Source organism: Parasteatoda tepidariorum, chromosome X2, assembly GCF_043381705.1.
Source record: "Parasteatoda tepidariorum isolate YZ-2023 chromosome X2, CAS_Ptep_4.0, whole genome shotgun sequence".
Taxonomy (NCBI): domain Eukaryota; kingdom Metazoa; phylum Arthropoda; class Arachnida; order Araneae; family Theridiidae; genus Parasteatoda; species Parasteatoda tepidariorum.
In genome coordinates this window covers 26,412,461-26,435,007 of record NC_092215.1, presented here as the reverse complement: position 1 = coordinate 26,435,007, position 22,547 = coordinate 26,412,461, and the positions used below count along the sequence as shown (strand labels likewise).

Here is a 22,547-nt window from a genome sequence, read left to right as displayed (position 1 = left end):
GTGTTAAATCCAAGGTGTAAATAATAACATGAACCATTTTGAAAGATACTGGTACATTTTATGAATGATGTATTAAAAATCAAAAAGATTTTTATTACATTATATTTTAAAGCGTCTAGTTATGCAGATAGTGTGCATATTGAAGGATTTAAAAAAATATAATAGTTTTTATCCCTATTCTGTAAAAAAAAGAAAAAATTAATGTATACTAAATTTTATATTAAATAACTATTTCATAATTTAAGGTTTCCAGAAACTTTTGGAATTTTTACGGAAAAGAAAGATATGAAATAGCGATTAACACAAACTAATATTACATGGACATAGGAAAGCTATAAAAAACTTCTTCTTCTTTATCGACACTATGGCCTTGGGGAGGCCAGGTCTGTCTCAATTGGTTGTTTAGTCTAATAAGATTCTGTTTTTCAGTTTTTAAATCATCTTTTTCACTTTTATATATATATATATATATTTTAACTTCAGATCAGCAAGACAAACATATGGGGATAATGCTATAGGCTATGTGCAAGTTAAGCGAGAAAGTGATATCTGCATTGTTAAAGGGAAAATGACTCCTGAGCATAAAATAAAAACCAAAGCATATGCAATAACTTTGACATGTGATGAATCTTCTGGGGTCATAAACTCATTAGTGTGCGATAACTGTGCGGCCAGCGCAGGAGGATGCAAGCACATGATAGCATTTCTTTTCTGGGTTCACCGAAAATGTTCGCTACCATCTCCAACAGAAATAGAATGCTATTGGAAAAAATCTAAACTTTCATCAGTTGGTTCATCCCAAAAATTTATTCATGCTTCTAGTTTAGGTAAAAAAGATATCAAAGATCTTCCCCCAAAGTGTCCTTCTATTTTAGAAGCAATACACTTCGATTTTAAAATATATTTTTAAAAAAACAAACGACGTTCAACTAGGCACGTAAACAAGCGTTAAATCACCAAGGAGAAAAAGTGTAAACAAACGCGAGTCAGGCTCGAATGGCGTCACTTTCTTAAAAGTCACGTGACTTCCTTTTTAAACTGAAAACGAAAGTACACGATTTTTAATTGCTCTTAATTAAAAAAGTAGCATTTTTTGGGAGGTAAAAAGATGTTTTTCAGGACTTTTCCATCATTCTGAATTCATTAAGGACATAAAAAAAATTGACTGCAATTGTCCATTAAGAAGAAAAGAAGCAAAAAACTGGCTATACTTTCACTATAAAATGTGTTTTTCTTATATTTATTTTGCATTTAAATTAAGTAAATTATGAATTTTCGAGTGTATATTTCAATTTTTAAAATTTCTTGCATGCATTATAAACGCTTTAAAAGCTAATTTTTTAAGCAAAATATACATGCTGCTTACTGAACAATTTTGAATTCTTCGTGAGAAAGTTTGGGAATCTCTGCTTTAACCCATAATCCAACTTGATCAGAGAATAATCCAAGCAAGTCCTCGTATCTGTGCGAGAAATGAGCACCGAATAAAGCTGATGCTTTTGAGACTCAAACCCGTAATGTTTGTGTCAGAAATAAGCATCTTGCAAATATAATAGAGCTTTAATAAATGTTAGAAGATTAAGATATTTTATTTTCAAGTCAAATTGGCTTATTGACCCATATTTTGTGTCCGTAAACATCAAATACCAATGTAAATGGAAAGTACAAACTAAGTAGATTGGAATTATTTTAGAATAAATTAATTTAGCTTATATGTTTATAACTAATATATTTGTAAAACTAGATAAGTTAAGAAATTGTTTTACTAAATTTAAAAATGAGTTTTAACATCGAGTTTATGGAACCCATTATAAAAATGAAATAATAAAGTAATTTTTAAACTAGGGCTTTAAATTTTGAAAAAGATTATTGAATTGGTACATTTATCAATACGTATTTAGTTCTATAGTTCAGTGAATAACACTTATAGAACATGTAATGAATTGTTTTTACCGTTTAACACGAACGTCTTAAAATATTCGAATGAAATATTTCAAAGAATCGAGACTATCAAATTATGTAGTAACAATACATTACGTGACATTCTTGTTTCGATTAAATAATCACTCTTTGATATTGCATTCTATTGAATTTACCAAATCAATTGCGAAGATACATTTTCACTCACGGTAAAATATATTTCAAACTCAAAAGCTTCCATCTGTTGAAATTGTGCAGCAAGTGAAAAAATCAATAATAAATTAATATTGAAAAAAGTAAGTCATTGTGTTTTTTACGATTAATTAGTGTAAAATACGTAACATATAAATTTGATTTATTTATTTCTTACTTTCAGTTAGTTTTTTCTGTACATTTAAAAACTGAATTAAAATAATCTTCTTGCTATTTTCAAATATAGTCATTTGTAACCACAAACTCTCTTATGTCTTACTCAACCATAGTAAAATTTAATCAATTAAGTAAAAAAGGAAATTATTTTGTTAGTTTTAGTTACAATTTTGTTTCCTAAATGAAAACAATAATTTATACTTTTTGCTTCTAAATAAAGTTAAGAAATGATATATATATTAATAATTAGCAGTAATAATTCGTAGTTATATTTAGTAGTAATATCCAATATACATTTAGTTTCAATTTTCGCTGCGAGGGAGAGAGAAAAATGTAACTTTCATTGAAAAATTCGTCGATAAAATTAATAATTAAGCATATTTTTTTAAAAAAGAAGACAAAATATTTTTACCATTTGAATATAATAAAAAAGATGCTTGCATTAAAAACTTAAATTTAGTAGTAATAATTAGTAGTAATAACTAATATACATTTAGAACTCAAAACGGATTGTGTGAGTAATTTTTACTGCGAGGGAGAGGAAAAAATGTCACTTTAATCGGAAAATCTGTCGATAAAATTGATAATTAAGTAAAAATTTTTGTTAAAAAAATAGCTGCAAAACATTTTTAACATTTGCATATAATATAAATAAGAGATGCAATATCATCAAAACTGGAATTTAGCAACATAATATGTGGTGGCATTTTATCTTATTATTTTTTCAAACTAAACAAACCATTAAATATTTATTTAAACCTCCATGGTTAAAAAAATTTGGTATATAATTTAAGGCTCTTCAGTCTTAATAAATAGATAAAAGAAAAACATGTACATAGAATATTCAATCAACTATTATTTTCTTTTAATTTATTGTAGGAAAGAAATTCTTTTTACACTAGTTGTTAAATTAAAAAAATATTTTAATTATTATGCTTTATTATTATTATTCATTATTATTATTTATTATTATTATTTATTATTTATTATTATTATTATTGTTATTTTTATTTGTAAATAGAGGGAGTATTTGCTTCTTTAACTTATCACTTTGGCTTTAGAAAGTACTTTGACTTCATATCAAAGTTATCAGATTCAGATCAGATTTTATTATTAATGTATTTCTATCTATGCCAGTGGTATGTTTAAATTCCCTGAGAACTCCCGATTTTCCCTGCTTCCAGAGTGAGTGATCACCTTCTTGATTGGTTAACATCCCATTAATAAGTTGTTTTGAGTAAAATAATTCACACATCACTCCTAAAATATTTATCTTTTAAATTGTAAAACCAATATTTTAAGTTTATAATTTAATTACTTTTAAGGCAGAGAACTAATATCCTTCATTGCACCAGCCAATCGCATATCAATAAAAATCAATTAGAAATAAAAAAAATAATTAATACATTAAATATTTCGTAATGTAAAATAAATGCAAAAATTCTAACACTTGTGCCGCCAATTTTAACTTTATCAATAAAAAGAACTATACTTTTAAAAGAAGCCATGAGTTAATGGATCATTTAAATTATTTTATTTATTTAATAATTGCATTAATTTGCTCAATAAATGTATTCGTATTTATGATAAACAACTTTATCTAATTAATTTTAATTCTATATGATATTATACCTTTATATAATTTAATTCATGCGATTTTTTTAAAATTTTAAAACATAACTCTCTGACGCAGAGGGTATGAGAGTGATATATATTTTTTTTTCTGAAACTCTAATTGCACGCAAAAATACATTTATTGGTATTTCTTAATTATAAGAAAACAGTCTAATAGTTACTAAAAAAATTTCTTAGATTTTCGGAATTATATTTGCACTGAATTATGAAATTCAAAAAAAGTAGCTTGAGATTTCTTTTTTCATTCATGGTAAAAAACGTATCAATATTTTATTTTGTAAATTAAGGAAATTTCAGTGATGAATAACTGTTTCTCTTCGATCTAAATAGCAACGAAGAGAAAAATGTGAAATATTATTGTTTTGAAGTGTTCGGAAGATTTTACCTTTAATGCAGAAAAAGACACCTAAGTTTCATTCTGAATTTCATAACCCTAAATTATTAAAATGCAAAATTACTAAATACTATTTTTCACTTATTTTGACCTAGATTAATACAAAATAATGAAAAAAGTATGAAAAATATGTTTAGTAAAATGCTTGCGCCGAAGGGTTAAGAATTGCACGTTTTGCGAGTTCAAATTAATATTTGAATTAATATTCATATTACTGTTTACATGTTATTCAGGAAGGTCCTATGATAATTAAAGAACCACCTTGAATGACTTTTGATCTTAATTGGATCTTCACGTTCTAGGATTCAGCCTTAATGGTTCGAGGGCTTGACCTCAAATATACATACTTTTTAATGAATGCAGATGGAATTTTAAGCTACGAAATCAGACACTTAAACAAACTTTTTCTGAATAAACATATCTTTTTTCGATGCAATCTGATTTCGTACCTTGCAATATAAAAGGCGGGTAGCCGCAATTTAGGAAATAAGATCCCCATAGTTTGGCTAGGAAAAAGGTCCAAAGTATGGACTCCTTCATGTTAATTTCACTTTTTGAACATTTCTCTATATCTCGAGAATTTTTAAAGGAAATCAAGAAAATTTTGCGCACAATTTAAAATTCCTTTATCCAAAGATAAATCCGCCCAAAAAATGTATTTATTGTGTTCTATTATTTAATTTAATAATAGTCGAAATTTTTTTTAAAAATTATAAGTATCCAATTTTTTACGTAATTTTAAAGGTATGCAATATTAAATTTAATTGTAGGTATAAAATGTTTCACATTATTTTGAAAATGTAATTTTACATGGCAAAATGTAAAATATGAGCGAATTCCACCGAATAGTTCCCGACAGATCGAATTTTGAAAGAGTCCTGTTTTTAACTTTGAACCTGACAAAACTACTGAGAGCCTCCACGACTCCGACATTTTTATTTAATTATTGACGCTGTGAAAAATATCTTTTTGCTACCCAAACGAAATTTATTAAAACTGATAATTCGTGAGAATACTTTTAAAATAATGCTTTAAACATTATTGACAATCCAGTAAAAAACTGAAGGAAAAAAAGAACTTGTGAAATACAAAATGTTCAATGTCCTTAGAAATCTACCCAGAGCCTCCCCATCCCTCGTTGGGTGGTGAGTGAGTCAAGTTTCAAGTTAGTCTTGAAACTTGACTCACTCACCATCCACGGTGAAGCAATGAAATTCAATGCATTTACAACTACAAGGTTCTTTAAATTTGTTTAATATTTGTTTTTTAGAGTGTGTGAAGAACATTCATAAAATTTCTTCTAGCTAAATCATGGATCCCAAAATTGTAATGCAAGAAAAGATGTATTTGACTCCTTTTCCATTCTCCCCTCTATTCGAATTGTTACTTCTCTCACTTACGAAGCAGAAACAGTCTCCCAACACAAAAAGAAGATTTAGACAAGAGTATGATTACATAATAGGTAAGTTCAAAATTCACTTTATTTTTGTAGCATGAGACTTCAAATAGAACGCTTTTTCTTACCTTTCTATTTTGCGAAAATTTTCATACTGACGCCATTTCAGCAATTTTCAGCATTATTTTAAAATTTTTACAAATGTTTCGATTTTTATTTTCCCAACGATAATTCATATTAATATTTAAAGTGTCGCTAAGTTCAAAGTATCGAATTTTATTTTAATGGGTTATCCCTAACTTGACCAGACGTCCTCAAATCTTGAGGACAGTCCTCAAATTTCTTTAATCTTAAGCTTACGGCACTTGGAACGATGCAGCCATTCTAGTCGACCTATTGTACCAGCTTTAAGCAAAAGGCTGATTGTTCTCAAAAACTTTCAAACTTCTTTGAGGACAGAATGGGTCTCTAAGATTTAACAGGTGCCCTCAAATATCTCCAAGTTGACCCGAAAACATATGATCTTTATGTAGTGAAATATCAAAAATATCAGAAATGTCGCCTGTTCTTTTGAATGAGATAATTTTGTCTTACCGAGAATACAAACGAAGAACACCGTGCTGAAACTAGCAAATGAAAACGCTTTACGTCTTAGAAAAATTTCAGCAGAAAGTAAACAAATTTTAATTATCATTCGCTTTACCTGTGTTCAAATAATATTATATGATATTTTGAAACTGCTGAGTAATGAAATCAATCTATACCTGATATTAGATAGATCAATTTGAAAAGAAAAAATCTTTGTTACACAAATAAATTGATATTTTACATAAATATATGGACGTCCTCAAATTATGAAATTTTTCGAGAACATTCCCCTGATTTGCCCTCAAATCGTGGTTTATAAATCTGGTCCACTTAGTTAACCCAATAATTCTCAACTTGCATCCTTGGAGAACGTGATAAAACTAAATTCGGTTCATTGAGGAAAAATTTGTGAGAAATATATCTCAAGTCTATCGAGAAAAAATAAACGGGAAAAAAAAACAAAATTGAGAAAAAATATTATTTTAAAAGTTACATAATTTGTCTAATGAAAACAGTAAAATACATTCTGACATAATAAAACATAGAATACACTTTTACAATAACATGACACACTTATAAATATTACTGGATCAGTACTGGAAAATGTATTTTAATAATTAACTAATCATTATATTTAATTAAAAGATTAGTACCAATTAGTGTCTATCTTGTGTCTGTCGTCTAGAGCAAAGTTATTGATTCTCAGAATGTCAACTTATGACATAATCCACTTACTTGATCTATGCATTCATTTGATTTGAATATTAATAAGTTGATATGGATTCAAGTGTTTTTAAATAGACCTAAGGTAATAATTTTAAAAAAAAAATCAAGAAATTTTGTGTGCTAACATTTATGGCCTCAGATTTCAGTACAAAACTAATTTTCTAGTGATTTCTAAATATCTTTGTCTAGATCATAGTGTGGCCTTAGCATAAAAATACAATTGCATAAAATAAAATAAAAATTAGAACATAAAAGAAATAGGACATAAATGAATATGAATAGAACATAAAATGAAATGGAAAATACTTTCGTGATTTGAGAGGGTGCGATTTGAAGGGCGATCGAAAATTGAGTCGCAAATGCTAAAAGGTTTCAGAAACATTAGGTTAACCTATTATCCTCTGACGCTGCATATACTCAACTCTTAGAAATGATATAAAAATTATCTTTATTTTAAAAAAATCACTGAGAATTTGCATTTAAATTATCAGTTATTACTTGCTAGTATTAGTTGTTACTTCAGTTTTTGAAAATATGGCAATTGCATAGTTTCAGATCAAAATATTTATCGTATTATAATATTTTGTTGAATTCAAATATCCTGTATTTATAAAAAATAAATCATTTAACGGTCTTTTTCTTTTTGTAAAAGGAAATAAAAATAAAGGCAAAGAGTTTCAACATCTTTTGATAAAACATTAGTCTTCGTAATTTTTAGTCGTTAGTCTACAGATGTTAAGGGGATACCGGAAGTTCAAAATAAGAGAAATTATTCTAAAATTCATTATTCGGGTTTTTGAGGTATTTAAAAAATTTACTCTTTACCAAGTAATGTGCAACAAACCGTGTTTAACTCAGAGTTTTCCTTATCGAGTTATGAGATTATGAATTTATGAAGGATACATAACATCAATATGTAGTTCTCGTTGACAAAGTTGCTTTTTCTCGTAATGGAACTTTTCCATGTTCTCACAACTTCAAAAAATTCATCTCGCACCAATTTTTGTTTTATCGATGTTTAAAAAAATTTCAGATACTCTTCGATGTGTAGTGTTTAATTCTAAAGGCTTTTGATTAACCCAATAATAACTGAACAAACATAACTAAAGCGTGTTTTTGAAGAAATGTTTGGTGACAAAATAAAAATTTAAGGCCTAGTTACGTTATATTTTTGTAAGGTTGCCATAGCCACTTACACTTACCACTTACACAGTGACAAAACTGTGTACAGAGACTCCTATTCATGCCACTCTTAAAATTTGAAAGTGATCGAATAAAAATGGCACTTTTTTTTTATTTGAATGTCCCCTTAAGATGAATTATTTTTGAGTGAAATAAGAGTTTATTTCTAATGAAAGCGTCTCTCTTCAGTTGGTGGAGGTTCTGCTGGTTCAGTGGTTGCAGCTCGTCTTTCAGAGATACCTTGTGTGAGTGTCTTGCTTTTAGAAGCAGGAAAACAGCCACCGATTCTGACAGATGTACCTTCTGTTGCGGGAAGTTTCATTGCGAGTGATATCGATTGGCGGTACAGAACAACCCCTCAACGATATACTGGAGCATCCCTTATCAATCGGGTATACAATTAATCATATTGTAGTTTTCACAGCGTGCAGATTGAGTAACATTTCAGCTCTCCTTTATTTTTTTACTGGCAGATATACCCACGCTATGCTTGGGTAGAAAAAAGCAATTTATAATTGTTGTTGTTGACGTAGGAAATTTAGGAAAGGGGTGCGATTGTTCTTGTTTTCCAATGGCGACATCTATGGCTCAGAATTCGACTTCTGCCACACAAATACGTCAACCCCATTTATAGGGCAGATCCATTCATTCATCCACTGATCATCATTTTGACCTGAACCAGAGAACGATCCATCTCCAACTCAGCACCTCCCGGAGGCATAATTTGTTATTGGAACAGGTAGGACTTTGTGACCCGGCAGATTTAACGTGCACTAGTCACCATTGACTACACGGGTAGTCTTCGGCCGGCTGGATTTCAACTCCCGCTCTCACTGGCTTGAGTTCAGCGCCCTGTCAACCAGGTTATCCCGGACCACAATCAATTTATTAAGAGATCTGTATGAAATTTGCGTAAAAAGTATTTGTGATATTGCAAGTTTATAACCATTTTTAGCAAACAAAGCAATATAGTATTAAATTTTTTTTCTCGCTTTTATAATACTGATTCGTGATAGTCAAGATTTAATCCAATCAAAAAAGTAATTTTCGACACTAATTTCTAATAGAAAAAATGTTTTTATATTCATTTTTGGCGAACTGATAGCATAATACTGCAATTCTTTTTTTTTACCTCCTACCATTTATCTTGCTGATTTGGCTTTTAATATTAAAAAAAAAAATTCTGTGATTATTTTTGTTGGTGTTGCGCTTTCTAGTGGATTTACGTCATAAGATTTACTAAAAAATGATTTCAAAGCGTAAATTATCAAAAGGAAGAAGAACTATATTCATAATGTTATTCAATCCATGAAAGTCAAAGTTGTCCGCAAACACAATTTTCTGAGTGAATTGGCAATAAATAACTTCTTTTATTTCTATAATTTTTGTTGACCACTCATTATTTGTTTAGCTGTATTGAAACATGTTTTAAAAGCACAATCATTCACTAAAGAAACGCGTTGTTTCATATACTTTTCAAAATACGGTGGTATCACCCTCATAAATTATCCATGCTAATTTTACTTGTGTTGACTTATCACAGCTAATGAAAAATAATAATTATTTAAAACTTTACAGGTGACGCTGTGATATTAAAGGAAGCCTCCATTTTTTCTTTAATTTTTATCAATTTCATTTTATTTCTTCTTCTAGATCATTGTTAACCATCATTTTGCTATAACGATAAATTAAAAATAAATTAAAAAACTAATCAGTCACTAAATTAAAAATAAATTAAAAAAAGGAAAGGAAAAGGAAGACTATTCCCGATTTAGAGTCTAGTCCTCCTTTTAAGATTTTTTTCGTTTTTATAATAAAAGGTACTAACGTATTATACCATCGACCATTTTCGACAACACTGCTCCTAAGTCATTTTGGTGTCTTTCAAATTTATTTTTACCCAGTATTTATCATAAAGAAATAGAGTTAATTTATTGTATGAAAAAATGAGGTAATATTTAACTTTGAACTACTTCTAAATTTATTTTCACACTTGGCGAGAAGGGTATAATACATAAGTACTGAAGATATTCAAACAAACTGCAGAAGTATTTTTGTTATTAGCAAATACTCTTTCCCTCTGCCAAAACTCTTGGGGGTGGTAGTTCTATTAACGCCCTTATTGCCAATCGTGGAAACAGGAAGAATTATGACGAGTGGGCATCACTGGGTGCAGCTGGCTGGAGTTATGAAGACGTCTTTCAATACTTCATGAAGATAACGCCAATTTGGAATCCCTCTCACCATGTTAGGTGATGAAAATTATTGTAACAAATGTAATAATGCAAATTAATATATACCTTTATATTCCAGTATTAAAAACCGTGAATCGATTCGATATTTTATGAAGCTAATGCAAATTTCAATTGAGAATTGTAAAAAAAAATATATATACAGTGAAACCTCCGTTAAGCGGACATTCGTGGGACCAAAAAATTTGTCCGTTTATGAGAGTTGTCCGTTTACGGGAAGGGTACCCTAATAACGAAATTTAACACCGTAAATTGTTTTTAGAATATTCTCAAAGATGCAGAAATAATTAAATAATATCTACAATGATACTGTAAATATCTACAAGAATATTTATTTAAGCAATAAGAAAGATAAAAAAGAATATATAAAAAAGTTTGATATAAATACATAATTCTGGATGTAGCTACCGATAAATAAATATAATTTTCCTATTAGCATAGATACTCAAGTTAGACATATGATACCAAATTGGAGCGTACTGTCCTTAGTCCGTTTCAATTATTAGGTTCACATCCCCTTACACCTACTTATCATTTGATAGGGAACATGGTTAATACCTTCTTGGAAAATAAACCTCCCATGATTCACAGAAAAAAAAGTAATGCATACCTGTAAGTCATGAGGACCTATGGAGATGATTATTCACAATTGATCAGCTATCAAGTGTCTGAATAAATGTTTCATTTATATAAACACCTCAAAGATTATACTTCTGTTCTCTTTTTTTTACCCCAGTTGTGTTAAATACAGTCTTCAAATTGATAAGAAAATTAAAGAAATTTTCAATGGGGAAGAAGCATTGAGAGAAGTCATTTCAACTTGAGGGGTCTCATAACCTGTGTGGTCCAGATGAAAAGATCAAAAGATGCCGATGTCAGAATTATTTCAGGAGTGCAGTACCATTTTCTCTCCTTTCTTTACAAAGATAAGGCAAGGTGACAGGAGAAAGATTGATTTTTCGGTGGTGAAATAGCTTAACAATATTTTTAGTTATGGATAAGGCAAAAAGTTTTATTTACATGCTTTAAAAATGGTGAAAAGTTGCAATTTTTTAGCTTCCAATTTATTTAGAAAAAGTAGTGTCCGGTTTGTAGAGATAAAAAACAACGTTTCAGGACCAAAATGACCGTCCGCGTCCGGTTACGGGAGTGTCCGCTTTGCGGAGAATGTACGTAATGGTNTCCGGTTTGTAGAGATAAAAAACAACGTTTCAGGACCAAAATGACTGTCCGCGTCCGGTTACGGGAGTGTTCGCTTTGCGGAGAATGTACGTAATGGTTTATTCATAGAAGATTCCCGGGGAATTAAAAATATGTCCGTATTGAGAGGCGTCCGTTTTGCAGGAATGTCCATAGCAGGAGGTTTCACTGTATACAGAAAAAAATATTTATAATAAATAAAAACAGTACTTAGTGAATCTTTACTTCGATTATAAGGACTTTGAGTTGATTTACTACTTCATGAAGCTTTCACCGAGCGCAGAACCACCAGGGTTCAGTACCCAAGCATACTTGGTACTCATTTTATCGACCCACTGAAGGCTGAATCGACCTTGCCGGCCGAAGATCGAACCCAAGACTTATGTCAGGAGATCACCACTCGGCCACTGGGCGTCTATTTGTAACTACTTAATTATTATGTACGTCAATAATATTATTGACGTTTTATTACGCTTCTCCTCTACCAATTAGTACCACTTCTCCTTTAATTTTACTTCTTAAATACAAAATACTTTTTCTTTTATTTCAATTACCCTTGATTTTAAAATTATTCAGTTCTACAAAAAAACCCTTTAAAACTGCTCCAATTACCGTGATGCCAGTAGTGCTTAATATCAAAATTGAGTATCATCGGTGTCAATAACAGTAAGGCGACTTCTTGCAGTTCCTCGTACCGAATAAGTACATTTTCTCCATTCATTTTACTTTCAATGACATAGCTTATTATTTTTCTTTCTATTAGTATCTAATATCAAAATTAGCTAAGCATCATTGACGTCAAAAACAGATTGGTGGCTTTTTACGCTCTATTAAATGAATTAGTACAATTTCTCCACTAATTTAGGCTTCTTGTACATTACTTATTATTTTAATTCAATTTGTAACTATTTATGAAGTTAATTTCAATAGGTGTCAATAATACTGTTGGTGTTTTTTCTGTTCTTTTTTTTTTATTTATTTCTTATTTTTAACGTTTATCCTCAGTAATTTCACTCTTAAATTTGCTTCTTAGGACGATACATTTTTTTTTATCACAATGATCGTTGACTTTATTATTGTTGTTGTAAATGTTGATTAACGTCGCACTAGAGCAGCACAATGGGCCATGGCGACGGTCTGGGAAACATCCCTCAGGATGATCCAAAGACATGTCATCGCAACTTTTATCCTCTGCAGAGGGGATGGCTCCCCTGCTTCAGTAGCCCGACGACCTGCGCGCGAAGTCGAACACTTTACGGTAGAGCAGTCTAACGAGGACCGATACCACACACCCTCGGTCCCTTTGCAGGCTGATCAAAGTGGTCAGCCACCCGCACACTGATCACAGCCAGTGATGGTGGACTTCGGAGTTCTACTGGAAACCGTGTCTTAACGATCAGTCCACTGCGGGAACTGTTGATTTTAAATTATTTAGTTTTATAAAAACACGTTTTAAAAACATAACAATAAACAAAATAAACGAGTGATTTCAAATAACCTTAAAAATACTTCTTTGGTGTCGTAGTCCGCCTATACTATCACGATCTTTCGGTGAACTTGTCACAACGAATAAAAAATAATGAAACATTACAAATCCCTCAATAAAAAACTTTTTTGATTAGAGCTGTAAACTAGCAAATATTAATGATGTTATCTTTAAAATATTTTTTAAAAAAATTGATAATGGTTCACTTTAAAATAATGGCTTACGCTGAAATAATGAGAAAAATCCATTTCTTAAAAGTCTTCTAATTTATTTAAAAATATAAGTACAAATCACAAATCGGGCTTCGTAATAAGTTTACAATTGTACTCATTCAATCTCATGTTAAATTTTGTACTCTTATAATCTACCCTTTACCCACAATCCGGTATAGAAACATACACTCACAAAATCTTTATTTTATTATATGTATAGATATATAGATTGTTTATCATGTATTAATATTTGCCACCGACAACATTATTATATTTTCTTAAAATATTAGAAAAAGATAATACAATTAGTATTTGTTGTTGTGGTGGCAGTGGAATATTGTCACTTCGATATAAATACATACCTTAAAACTAAGCTGTTTGACTATCTGTAGAAGAAAACGGGACAAAAAAATGGAGAAAAAAATATAGCTATTACATTGATAACTAGCTTGTTTAAACTAGCTATTGTTTTAAAAATGTTTGTGATAAAATAATAAGAAGCATTGTATTACATTAAATATTATCTTAAATGTAAAAAATAAAATGCATCTAATAATATTTGCTATTATCATAAATTATTTTATCGGTTGTTGAAAAATTCGATAATAAGATGTTCTAACTTTTTAGAACACTTTAATATTAACCTTATTTTAAAAAAAATATCACTCTGTTCTTGGTAAATTAAAAACAACAATGTTTCAGAATCAATTTGCATGCGATTCATTCAGAAATATTATGCTTAAAGCTTAGAGTTATGAAACAACATATTCAACAAATCAAAATGAATTAGCGTAATGAGAAATGTCTATGAATTGTAGTTTAATGTGTCTTTATTTTATATTTTCTAGGATATCACACAAGAGGAGGTCCGGTAGACGTTGAAAGGCCTCACTATCAGGCAGAGATTAAAGGCCCAATCATGGAAGCAGCGAGGGAAATGGGATTTGAATTTGTAGATGTCGATGGGCCAAGGCAGCATGGTAACTAAAAATCTGTATCATGTTAATTTCTATTTACCCTGAACATTTTCCTGACTTTTTTACTTTTTCATACCTTCTAAAATCCCGAAAAGAAGTTTTAAAAAAATTAGTAACAAAATTCCGTTATTTTCGAGATAGTCCGAATATCGATTTTAGATCCAGATCAAGCGTGATTTAAAGAAAAGAGTATTTAAAAACATTTTTTATGCCCCCCCACACAATTTGTTATTTAGTTGGAGTAGATATTCATTTTTTAATTTTATTCACATTTTAGTGCAATATTTAATTTCTGAATATTTAAAATGACTGACTGATTTCAAAATAAAAAAATCTCAAAAACAAAAGTCGATAGAGGTATGAAATGAAATAAACAGTATGTCTATTGTGGAAGCTGTAAAATTTTAAAGCAGAAATTTCTTAATTTAGTTACAAAAGTAGCCGAAAGATAGCGCTGTACTCTGCTCAGTGTTTTTTAAAAGAAAGGAATACGAGTTGGACTGCAACTTAACCTGTGATATTCTAGTATCAGAAACACATGTTGTTTAATAGAATACATGGTTTCAACCTCCTAGACCGGTACGACATTCTTCTTCCACGTTTTAACGAGTTCAAATTAATGTAATTTGAATGTAATTTTGTAATTAAATTCCCAAAATTTCTGCATCAAATTTTAAAAGCTTTGACAATTTTTTATTACATTTCTTCATCACCCTTTTTTTCTGAGAATTCTAATTTTTAAATTAATAAGTCCTCCATTAAGCACCCAGCATACATATACAGGGTGTCTCAGTTAAGCGTTTCAGAACTTCTAAGAGGGGTAGGGGGCATCCTGACGACTCGAAATCATATAGCAATGTGGGGTAGGAAATGCTTTCCTGAAGCTGTGACGTACACAGAAGCACCATAAAGAAAAGATAGCGTAAGTGAAAAATCGCTATAATTATACATTGAAAAAATTATATGGCCACCTCGGTCACCCGACCTATCATGTCTTGATTTCTGGAGTCATATGAAAACACTGGTTTATGACACCCCTGTTGATAATGCTGGTTGCAAGAATCGTAGTAGCTGCCTGCGAGATATGCCTGGAGTATTGCAGAATGTTCGAATGTCCATGCGCCGGAGATGAGAGGTGTACATTGTAGCCGGCGAAACTTCGAACACTTTTTTTGGCCCATGTGCCATATAATTTATTCAATGAATGTATTATTATAGCGATTTTTAACTTACGGTCTCTTGTCTTAATGGTGCTTCTGTGTACATCACAGCTTCAGGAAAGCATTTCCTACCTGCTATATGATTTCGAGTTGTCAGGATGCCCCCTACCCCTCTTAGAAGTTCTGAAACGCTTAACTGAGACACCCTGTATTTAAGGTGGAGCGAATCAGAACGCTTATTAAAGCTTTGGTAAAGGCGTGTTCGATTAGAAGTAAGGAAACACTGATCTTTAACGATAAGCAACTACTGTCTGCTTCATTCATGGTTGCCAACATTTGTTCGATTTGAGAAACTTTTTTCCTATGGGTAATGAAATATCAGTCAAATATTTTTAGATTTCTTCAACACTTAAAAGCAGCTTATAAGGGTTATTAATAAATCTACTATACAGAACTTTAAATCATTAATATGTAGATTCAGTCAAAATAATTTTACAATAAAATTAATAAATCCCAAATGAAATATCAAAGCATAAATTTTGCTACCATTTAAAATATAATAAGAAAAATCTTCCGTGGAGAGTTGGCATCTGTACCGATTATTTTACTCATTTAAAAATCTATTTAGTACTGAAATCGATCCGATTTTTTTCTCCAATTTATTCCGCTTTGTTAAGAATTTTTTCTAGTGGTAATAAAATCTATTTCTAAACGAGATTCCGGTGGGAAAAAATAAAACTTGTTTAAATTTTAACCTTTTTGAGTAATTTGAATTTAAAGTGATGTGTATTTTATGCTATGCATTTAAATGTCAGCTTGTACAAGTTATCACGCATAGATGTTTAGAAACAAAATTTGACAAACATTAGTTTGAAAATATCTAACACTTTATTACATCCCTTGCAGAAAGTGGTGTAAATCTGTAACCGACAGGGAAGTTCACAACATGGGAAAATTTAAAAAGTGGTGATCATGAATCCCTTGGAAATTTTGAAGGCTCTCATTTCATTTTAATTTTAAAAATTAAACTAACCACTTTTTAACGCATTGATATTATTTCCTTCAATTTTACAAACATATTTCGATGGACGTGAGTTTATAAAAAGAATATGTTTCTTCAAATTTTTTCTCTCAATTTTCAAATTTTCTCGGTTGAGTACAAACTTGATGAACCTTTTATTGGGTCACTTTTTCATACTAATGTTTTTGAAATTGAGATTGATTTGTTCAATGCTCTCTATTTATTTGGCTTTCTACCTAAAATTAATTTCATTATAAAGACTATATACTTTTTTTCTTTGGTGAGAAGGTGAGTGGGAGTTTTCAAAATTTTCCTTACTGTAAAGAATTGGGCATAAACTCGAATTTATGTGAAATGAACGAAAGCATAATGAGCCTCCATCTCTCTTTTTGGTTTCACGCTACTTTTACTGTTATGTATACAAGGTCCTTTTCATTCTTTTCTCCTACTTTCGGAAGTTGACAACAGATGACAGCACACGTCATAGGTGAGACTTACCATCTGCATTTAAAAATGAATGAATGTAGCAAGAAGTACGCTGCTTACGATCTTATAAAAGATTAAATAACTTACCGCCACATTTTAAGCTTTTGAAATAATTTATTGTATCACTTGTGATAATGTGGACAGAAATGCAATATAATCTCTACAACATGGTTCCTTTTTTTTTCCCCGAAAGATAAAAAAAGGCAATTATTTCCTTACCTCTCTTCACTTCGTTACTTTAAACAGTTTGCTACATCAAAACTAAAAAATTTTCAATTTAAAGATCCCAAACTCTCTTTTATAGAATTTAGGCAGAAACAATTTCCGATATTGTTGCCCATCCTCCAAAATTATACAAAATATTTTCACAGTGATAATGAACTTTAGAAAGACTTTTTAAAACAGTTAGAAGTTTTATAAACTTTCTTAAGAACATGTCGTCCATCTGTTTAAATTATTGGTAGATAATGGTGAAAAAAATGGGCAGGCCACATTATAAGAATGGAGGATAGCAGGACAACCAAAAAAGTTTTCTGTGCCAGGCCAACAGGTACAAAAAAAGGAGGACGACCAAACCTAAGATTTTTAGACTGCCTTGAAAAGGACCTACAAATTTTAAAGATAATTAACTGGAGAACCTTGGCTAAGGGAAGAATGTCTTGGCATAGGCTTGTTGAGAAGGCCAAGGCCCATCCTGGGCTGTCGTGCCAATGAGAAGAAGAAGAAGAAGAATGGTGAAAAAAAACTTTTTTCTTCTAAATTATTAAAATATTAGATTACCTTTGCTACTATCTAGGATAAAAAATTTCTGGAACTACGTAAATATCAAATTATTTACGTAGCATATTTTGAAGTATTCGAAATACGCTATATGCGTAAAATTTGAACATAATAATTTTGCTCGGCTTCCTTTGTAACTTCATTCACACATATATTTTTTGCTTAAAATCCCAATTAATTGTGTTTGTGTACTAATATTTTTTTTTTTTTTTTGAATTTTAAATAGTATTCATTATTTTGATTGCCTACGCATGCTAAACACCGTTTTACGTTTAAACAAATTTTAAAAAATAGAAGTGAAAAAAAAATGTATAGATCATAAAATTTATTGAGAATTTGATATTACTTAATTAGCTTTTAATAAAGGTAAAACAGCGACTGAAGCTCTTTATCATAAGATATTGCAAAATAAGATAATATGTGATTACTTTAAAATATTTTTACGAGTTTGTAGGTGTATAATTTTGTGAATTTTCTTTTGAGTTAAGGCTAAATATCTCAAATGGACCCTAAGTAAACAGTTTAATAAGAAAATTTACAAGAGAGTCACGTAATTCTAACGTAATTTAAAGCGAAAATGACGCCTAAGGCTTTTCTTATGGAAAACACGGATTAGCGACATTCTTGCCACCTTAGCAATAGTTGTGGTAATTTTGGCCACAAAGAGAAATATTCAGGAAAAATTGAATTTTGGGGTGATAGGATTAATATTATGGAGTTATGGGAGAATATTTTAGAATCATGTCGAAAACTCCAGGGTTACGCCTCCAAGCTTATCTAAATAGGAGTTCTTCTGATGAGTATTTGAAGTCTTAAGGACTGTTTAATTCATCGCCAATTGAAACGAACCTCTGTGCTTTATAGAATATGATAAAGGAACAATATTTTTAGTTTAGAGCCTCCAATTTCGCGTAATATTCAAAACGAAACTTTAAGATGACAGAAAATGTCATTAAAAAGGAAGGGTAAATACACTCATGGACAAAAAAATTAGCGCACCAAGAAGGTGTCGTCAAAATGAAATGAAATTTTACATACGTAATGACTACTTTGATATAAGTAAATGATTAGAAAATCAAAGAAAAACGACAATCTTTGATTTTCTAATCATTTACTTATATCAAAGTAGTCATTACGTATGTAAAATTTCATTTCATTTTGACGCTTGGTGCGCTAATTTTTTTGTCCATGAGTGTATATCCAAAACAATACATTACTTGTCTATATAATAATGGTTAAGTTCCTTTCTATCTCAAGAGTTTGTAAAATAGGCCTTTTCTCCATATATTCATGACTATTTTGTGAAAAAAACACCTTATAAACAAAACAAAAAATATCAAATCTATCTAAAATATAGGATCTATCTCAAAACATAATGATAACTGAATGAAAATTAAAACTTATGTTTTTATACCGTTCTTTTAGTCTAATTTGTTTTGAGGGTATTTGTTAAATATTTTTAGATTTTATTTTAAGCGTTTTTAAAAAAATAATTAAAAAAAGATAGGACATTTTAATTTCAAAAATTTTTTATTTTTCTAAAATCTGATCGACAAGAAGGCTGAAAATGATAAAGAATGCATATTTTCGTGCAAAATGAACCAAAAATGTTTAAATCAAGACATGCCAATTGTAGTTACAATAGCTCAATTTTTTTTTTAAAGAAAGTAAATAAAAATTATTTTTCTAGAAGATAAGTGAGTATTTTATAAGGTTTAAAAATTCATTTAAAAATTCTACCAATGTTGACACTTGACATACATTTAAAAAAATATATATTTTCAAAAATGTTTAAAAAAATTGTTCCGATTATTTGAAAGAGAAATTTGTTCATCGGTCAATAACAGTGAAAACAGGCAAAATATTTCAAACAAATAAAGCATAGTAGTTTGTCAATAGAAATGAAAATGCAAACATCATTTTTATTAATTGCCAAACAGACAAAATATTTCAAACAAATAAAGCATAGTAGTTTGTCAATAGAAATGAAAATGCAAACATCATTTTTATTAATTGCCAAACAGACAAAATATTTCAAACAAATAAAGCATAGTAGTTTGTCAATAGAAATGAAAATGCAANAAAATGTCACATGCCAAATCTATCTGAGGTGGCTCAACATATAGCGCTTTTAAAAACGGAAACTGAAATAACCAGAGAGCATCAGCTGCGGCAATCTCATACTATTAAGCTAGGCAGAAGTGAGTAGTCTTTGTCGATAGATCTCTATTTTAGTATTTTGACGAAAGCGCTTTTTTTTACGAATTTATATATTACGAATTTATTTGACGATTTCTGATTTATATCACGAATTATACTATAGCACATTTCTAATAGGTTTAACAAATTACATGTCATTTATTTGAATTCTTATTTATTTTAATGACTTAGTACTTACTAAAAAGATGTAATTTGTTTTTAAAAAAAAGTTTTTATATGGATTTGAATGATTGTTTTGAATTCTTAGAGTTTTGTGCATTTGCAATGTACCTAAGTTAGTAGCGAGCGAAGCGCTACGAACTACTACAACCCCCGCTACTAACTACTAAGTTAGAAGTTAGTAGCGGGGGTTGGCGCTACTTGTTAGTAGCGCCAACCCCCGAAGATTGCGTAGCAATTTTCGGGGGTTGGCGAGCGATAGCGAGCAGGGGGAGCAGTCCACTAGTATAATTAAATTATATGTTAATATTTTACCTGGCTCACTAATATTTCGAAATAATATGGAAAGTGGTTCCAGATTCGTGAAAAAAATGAAGTAGATATTCCAAAAATATTAAAATGTTTTGAGGGATACGAATATTTTGCTATTCCAAGATAAATGCTTGGTATGAAATAATCGGGTTAGCTGTTTATGAAAAAAGAAACGTGAAACTGCGTTTGAGCGATAAATAGTTTTAAAAAGAACTACATCTCTAGGCCTGAAACCTATGATCTGTAGAGATTCTCTCAATCAAAAATCAGTGTTAATGATTGTAACGTTAATTTTATTACGTGATTCTCTGAACCGTAAAAGGTTAAGCGCTTAATTCATTGCAGTCCATATAGTTAGTGCAATTCTCAGTGCATATCAGTTAAGTGCATATTTTAAACTTTTTGTAAAGTAACGCAGTATCAAAATTTATTTACAAATAATTTAGTAAAATAAGTTAAATTCACTTAAGAGACAGCTGACAACTTTGTGGGTGGGTTGATGTGTTTCATGCTAAAAAAGGATGAACAAATTATCATTCCACTATCAGTAGAAAAAACTTTCCTGAAACAGCAAAAAACTATGAAATTATGTCAATATTTCAATTTTTCCTCTCCAAACTTGTTTGTGTCAACTTTTGAGAGACTCAGCCATTAAAGAACAAAAAGGAAAAAAATAAAATACAGAAATTGTTTGAGAGTTTTGTTATTTAATCACAAATTTAAAAAACGAGTAAAAGAAATATGAAAATTCGAAACAACGTAATAGCCAATGTTTCTTTGTAGGACGTTCCTTCCCACCCCAACAACAAAAGAATACTCAATCAATCTTTAATGCCGATCTAATTAAGAAGAGAAAATACAGAAATTTTTAACATTTAAGAGAACATTCATGTTAAACAGAATGAGATGAAGCTGTCACATTTGCTGTTTATATACAACTACAGTTCAACGCCATAAGTATTAAAACATGAACCAATTAGTAATAGATCTAGAGGACGTACAAAACTTTGATGTCTGGACTCCATTTATGTTGATTTTAAAACAATTAGTGTATTGAATTGATTTAACGACAAAGAAAACGATAAGGAGAAATGTTTCAACTTATTTATTAAGAGTAACTTATTTATAAACTCTATGTGTTTCAAGGAAGGCTCCTATTATGACAAGGATGATGATGAATTTTCAGTTTTCACCTTCCTGTATAGTACACATTTAAATTTCTTTTCTTTTTTTAATTTTCATTCGTCTACTGAATTATATTTATTTTTAGGTTAGTTGTTTGGTGAAAAAAATACGTACTTTTTTAGCTTAAAGTTCAATTTTGAAAGTCTTCTCGTTGAAATATTTTAGAGGAGCAAAGAATTCAAACAATTGATGTTTTGGAAAATGAATTTTTAAATGAGATAATATAGGCAGTAAAATTAGGTATTTGACGAGGATTAGGATAGAACACCTGACACGAACTGCTGTATCGCGTGTAATTTTAAGAATTTTTAAAAACTATTTAGGATTCGCTCTTAGACTTAAAGCAGTTTCTTTAAAAATGAAAATGGATAGATTTTTCGGCCTAATACACNACGACAAAGAAAACGATAAGGAGAAAGGTTTCAACTTATTTATTAAGAGTAACTTATTTATAAACTCTGTGTGTTTCAAGGAAGGCTCCTATTATGACAAGGAGGATGATGAATTTTCAGTTTTCACCTTCCTGAATAGTATACATTTAAATTTCTTTTCTTTTTTTAATTTTCATTCGCTTGCTGAATTATATTTATTTTTAGGTTAGTTGTTTGGTGAAAAAATTACGTACATTTTTAGCTTAAAGTTCAATTTTGAAAGTCTTCTAGTTGAAATATTTTAGAAGAACAAGGAATTCAAGCAATTGATGTTTTGGAAAATGAATTTTTAAATGAGATAATATAGGCAGTAAAATTAGGTATTTGACGAGGATTAGGATTGGACACCTGACACGAAGTGCTGTATCGCGTGTAATTTTAAGAATTTTTAAAAACTATTTAGGATTCGCTCTTAGACTTAAAACAGTTTCTTTAAAAATGAAAATGGATAGATTT

General features: G+C 30.0%; 2 protein-coding genes across 3 annotated transcripts in view; one reads left to right on the top strand and one right to left on the bottom strand.

Annotated features, from left to right (window-relative positions):
• LOC107455117 (DNA ligase 1) overlaps positions 1-22,547 on the bottom strand; it is a 340,752-nt gene that overhangs the window by 209,145 nt on the left and 109,060 nt on the right. The gene's annotated exons all lie outside the window — the stretch shown is intronic.
• The window catches only part of LOC107443446 (glucose dehydrogenase [FAD, quinone]), a 30,159-nt gene continuing 13,208 nt past the window's right edge, over positions 5,597-22,547 (top strand). The window contains exons 1-6 of the mRNA XM_071188304.1: positions 5,597-5,780; positions 8,400-8,602; positions 10,275-10,457; positions 11,519-11,549; positions 14,209-14,340; positions 16,778-16,806. Of these exons, the coding sequence (XP_071044405.1) occupies positions 5,630-5,780; positions 8,400-8,602; positions 10,275-10,457; positions 11,519-11,549; positions 14,209-14,340; positions 16,778-16,806 (729 nt within the window). The 5' untranslated portion in view covers positions 5,597-5,629. The remainder of the gene's footprint in view (positions 5,781-8,399; positions 8,603-10,274; positions 10,458-11,518; positions 11,550-14,208; positions 14,341-16,777; positions 16,807-22,547) is intronic.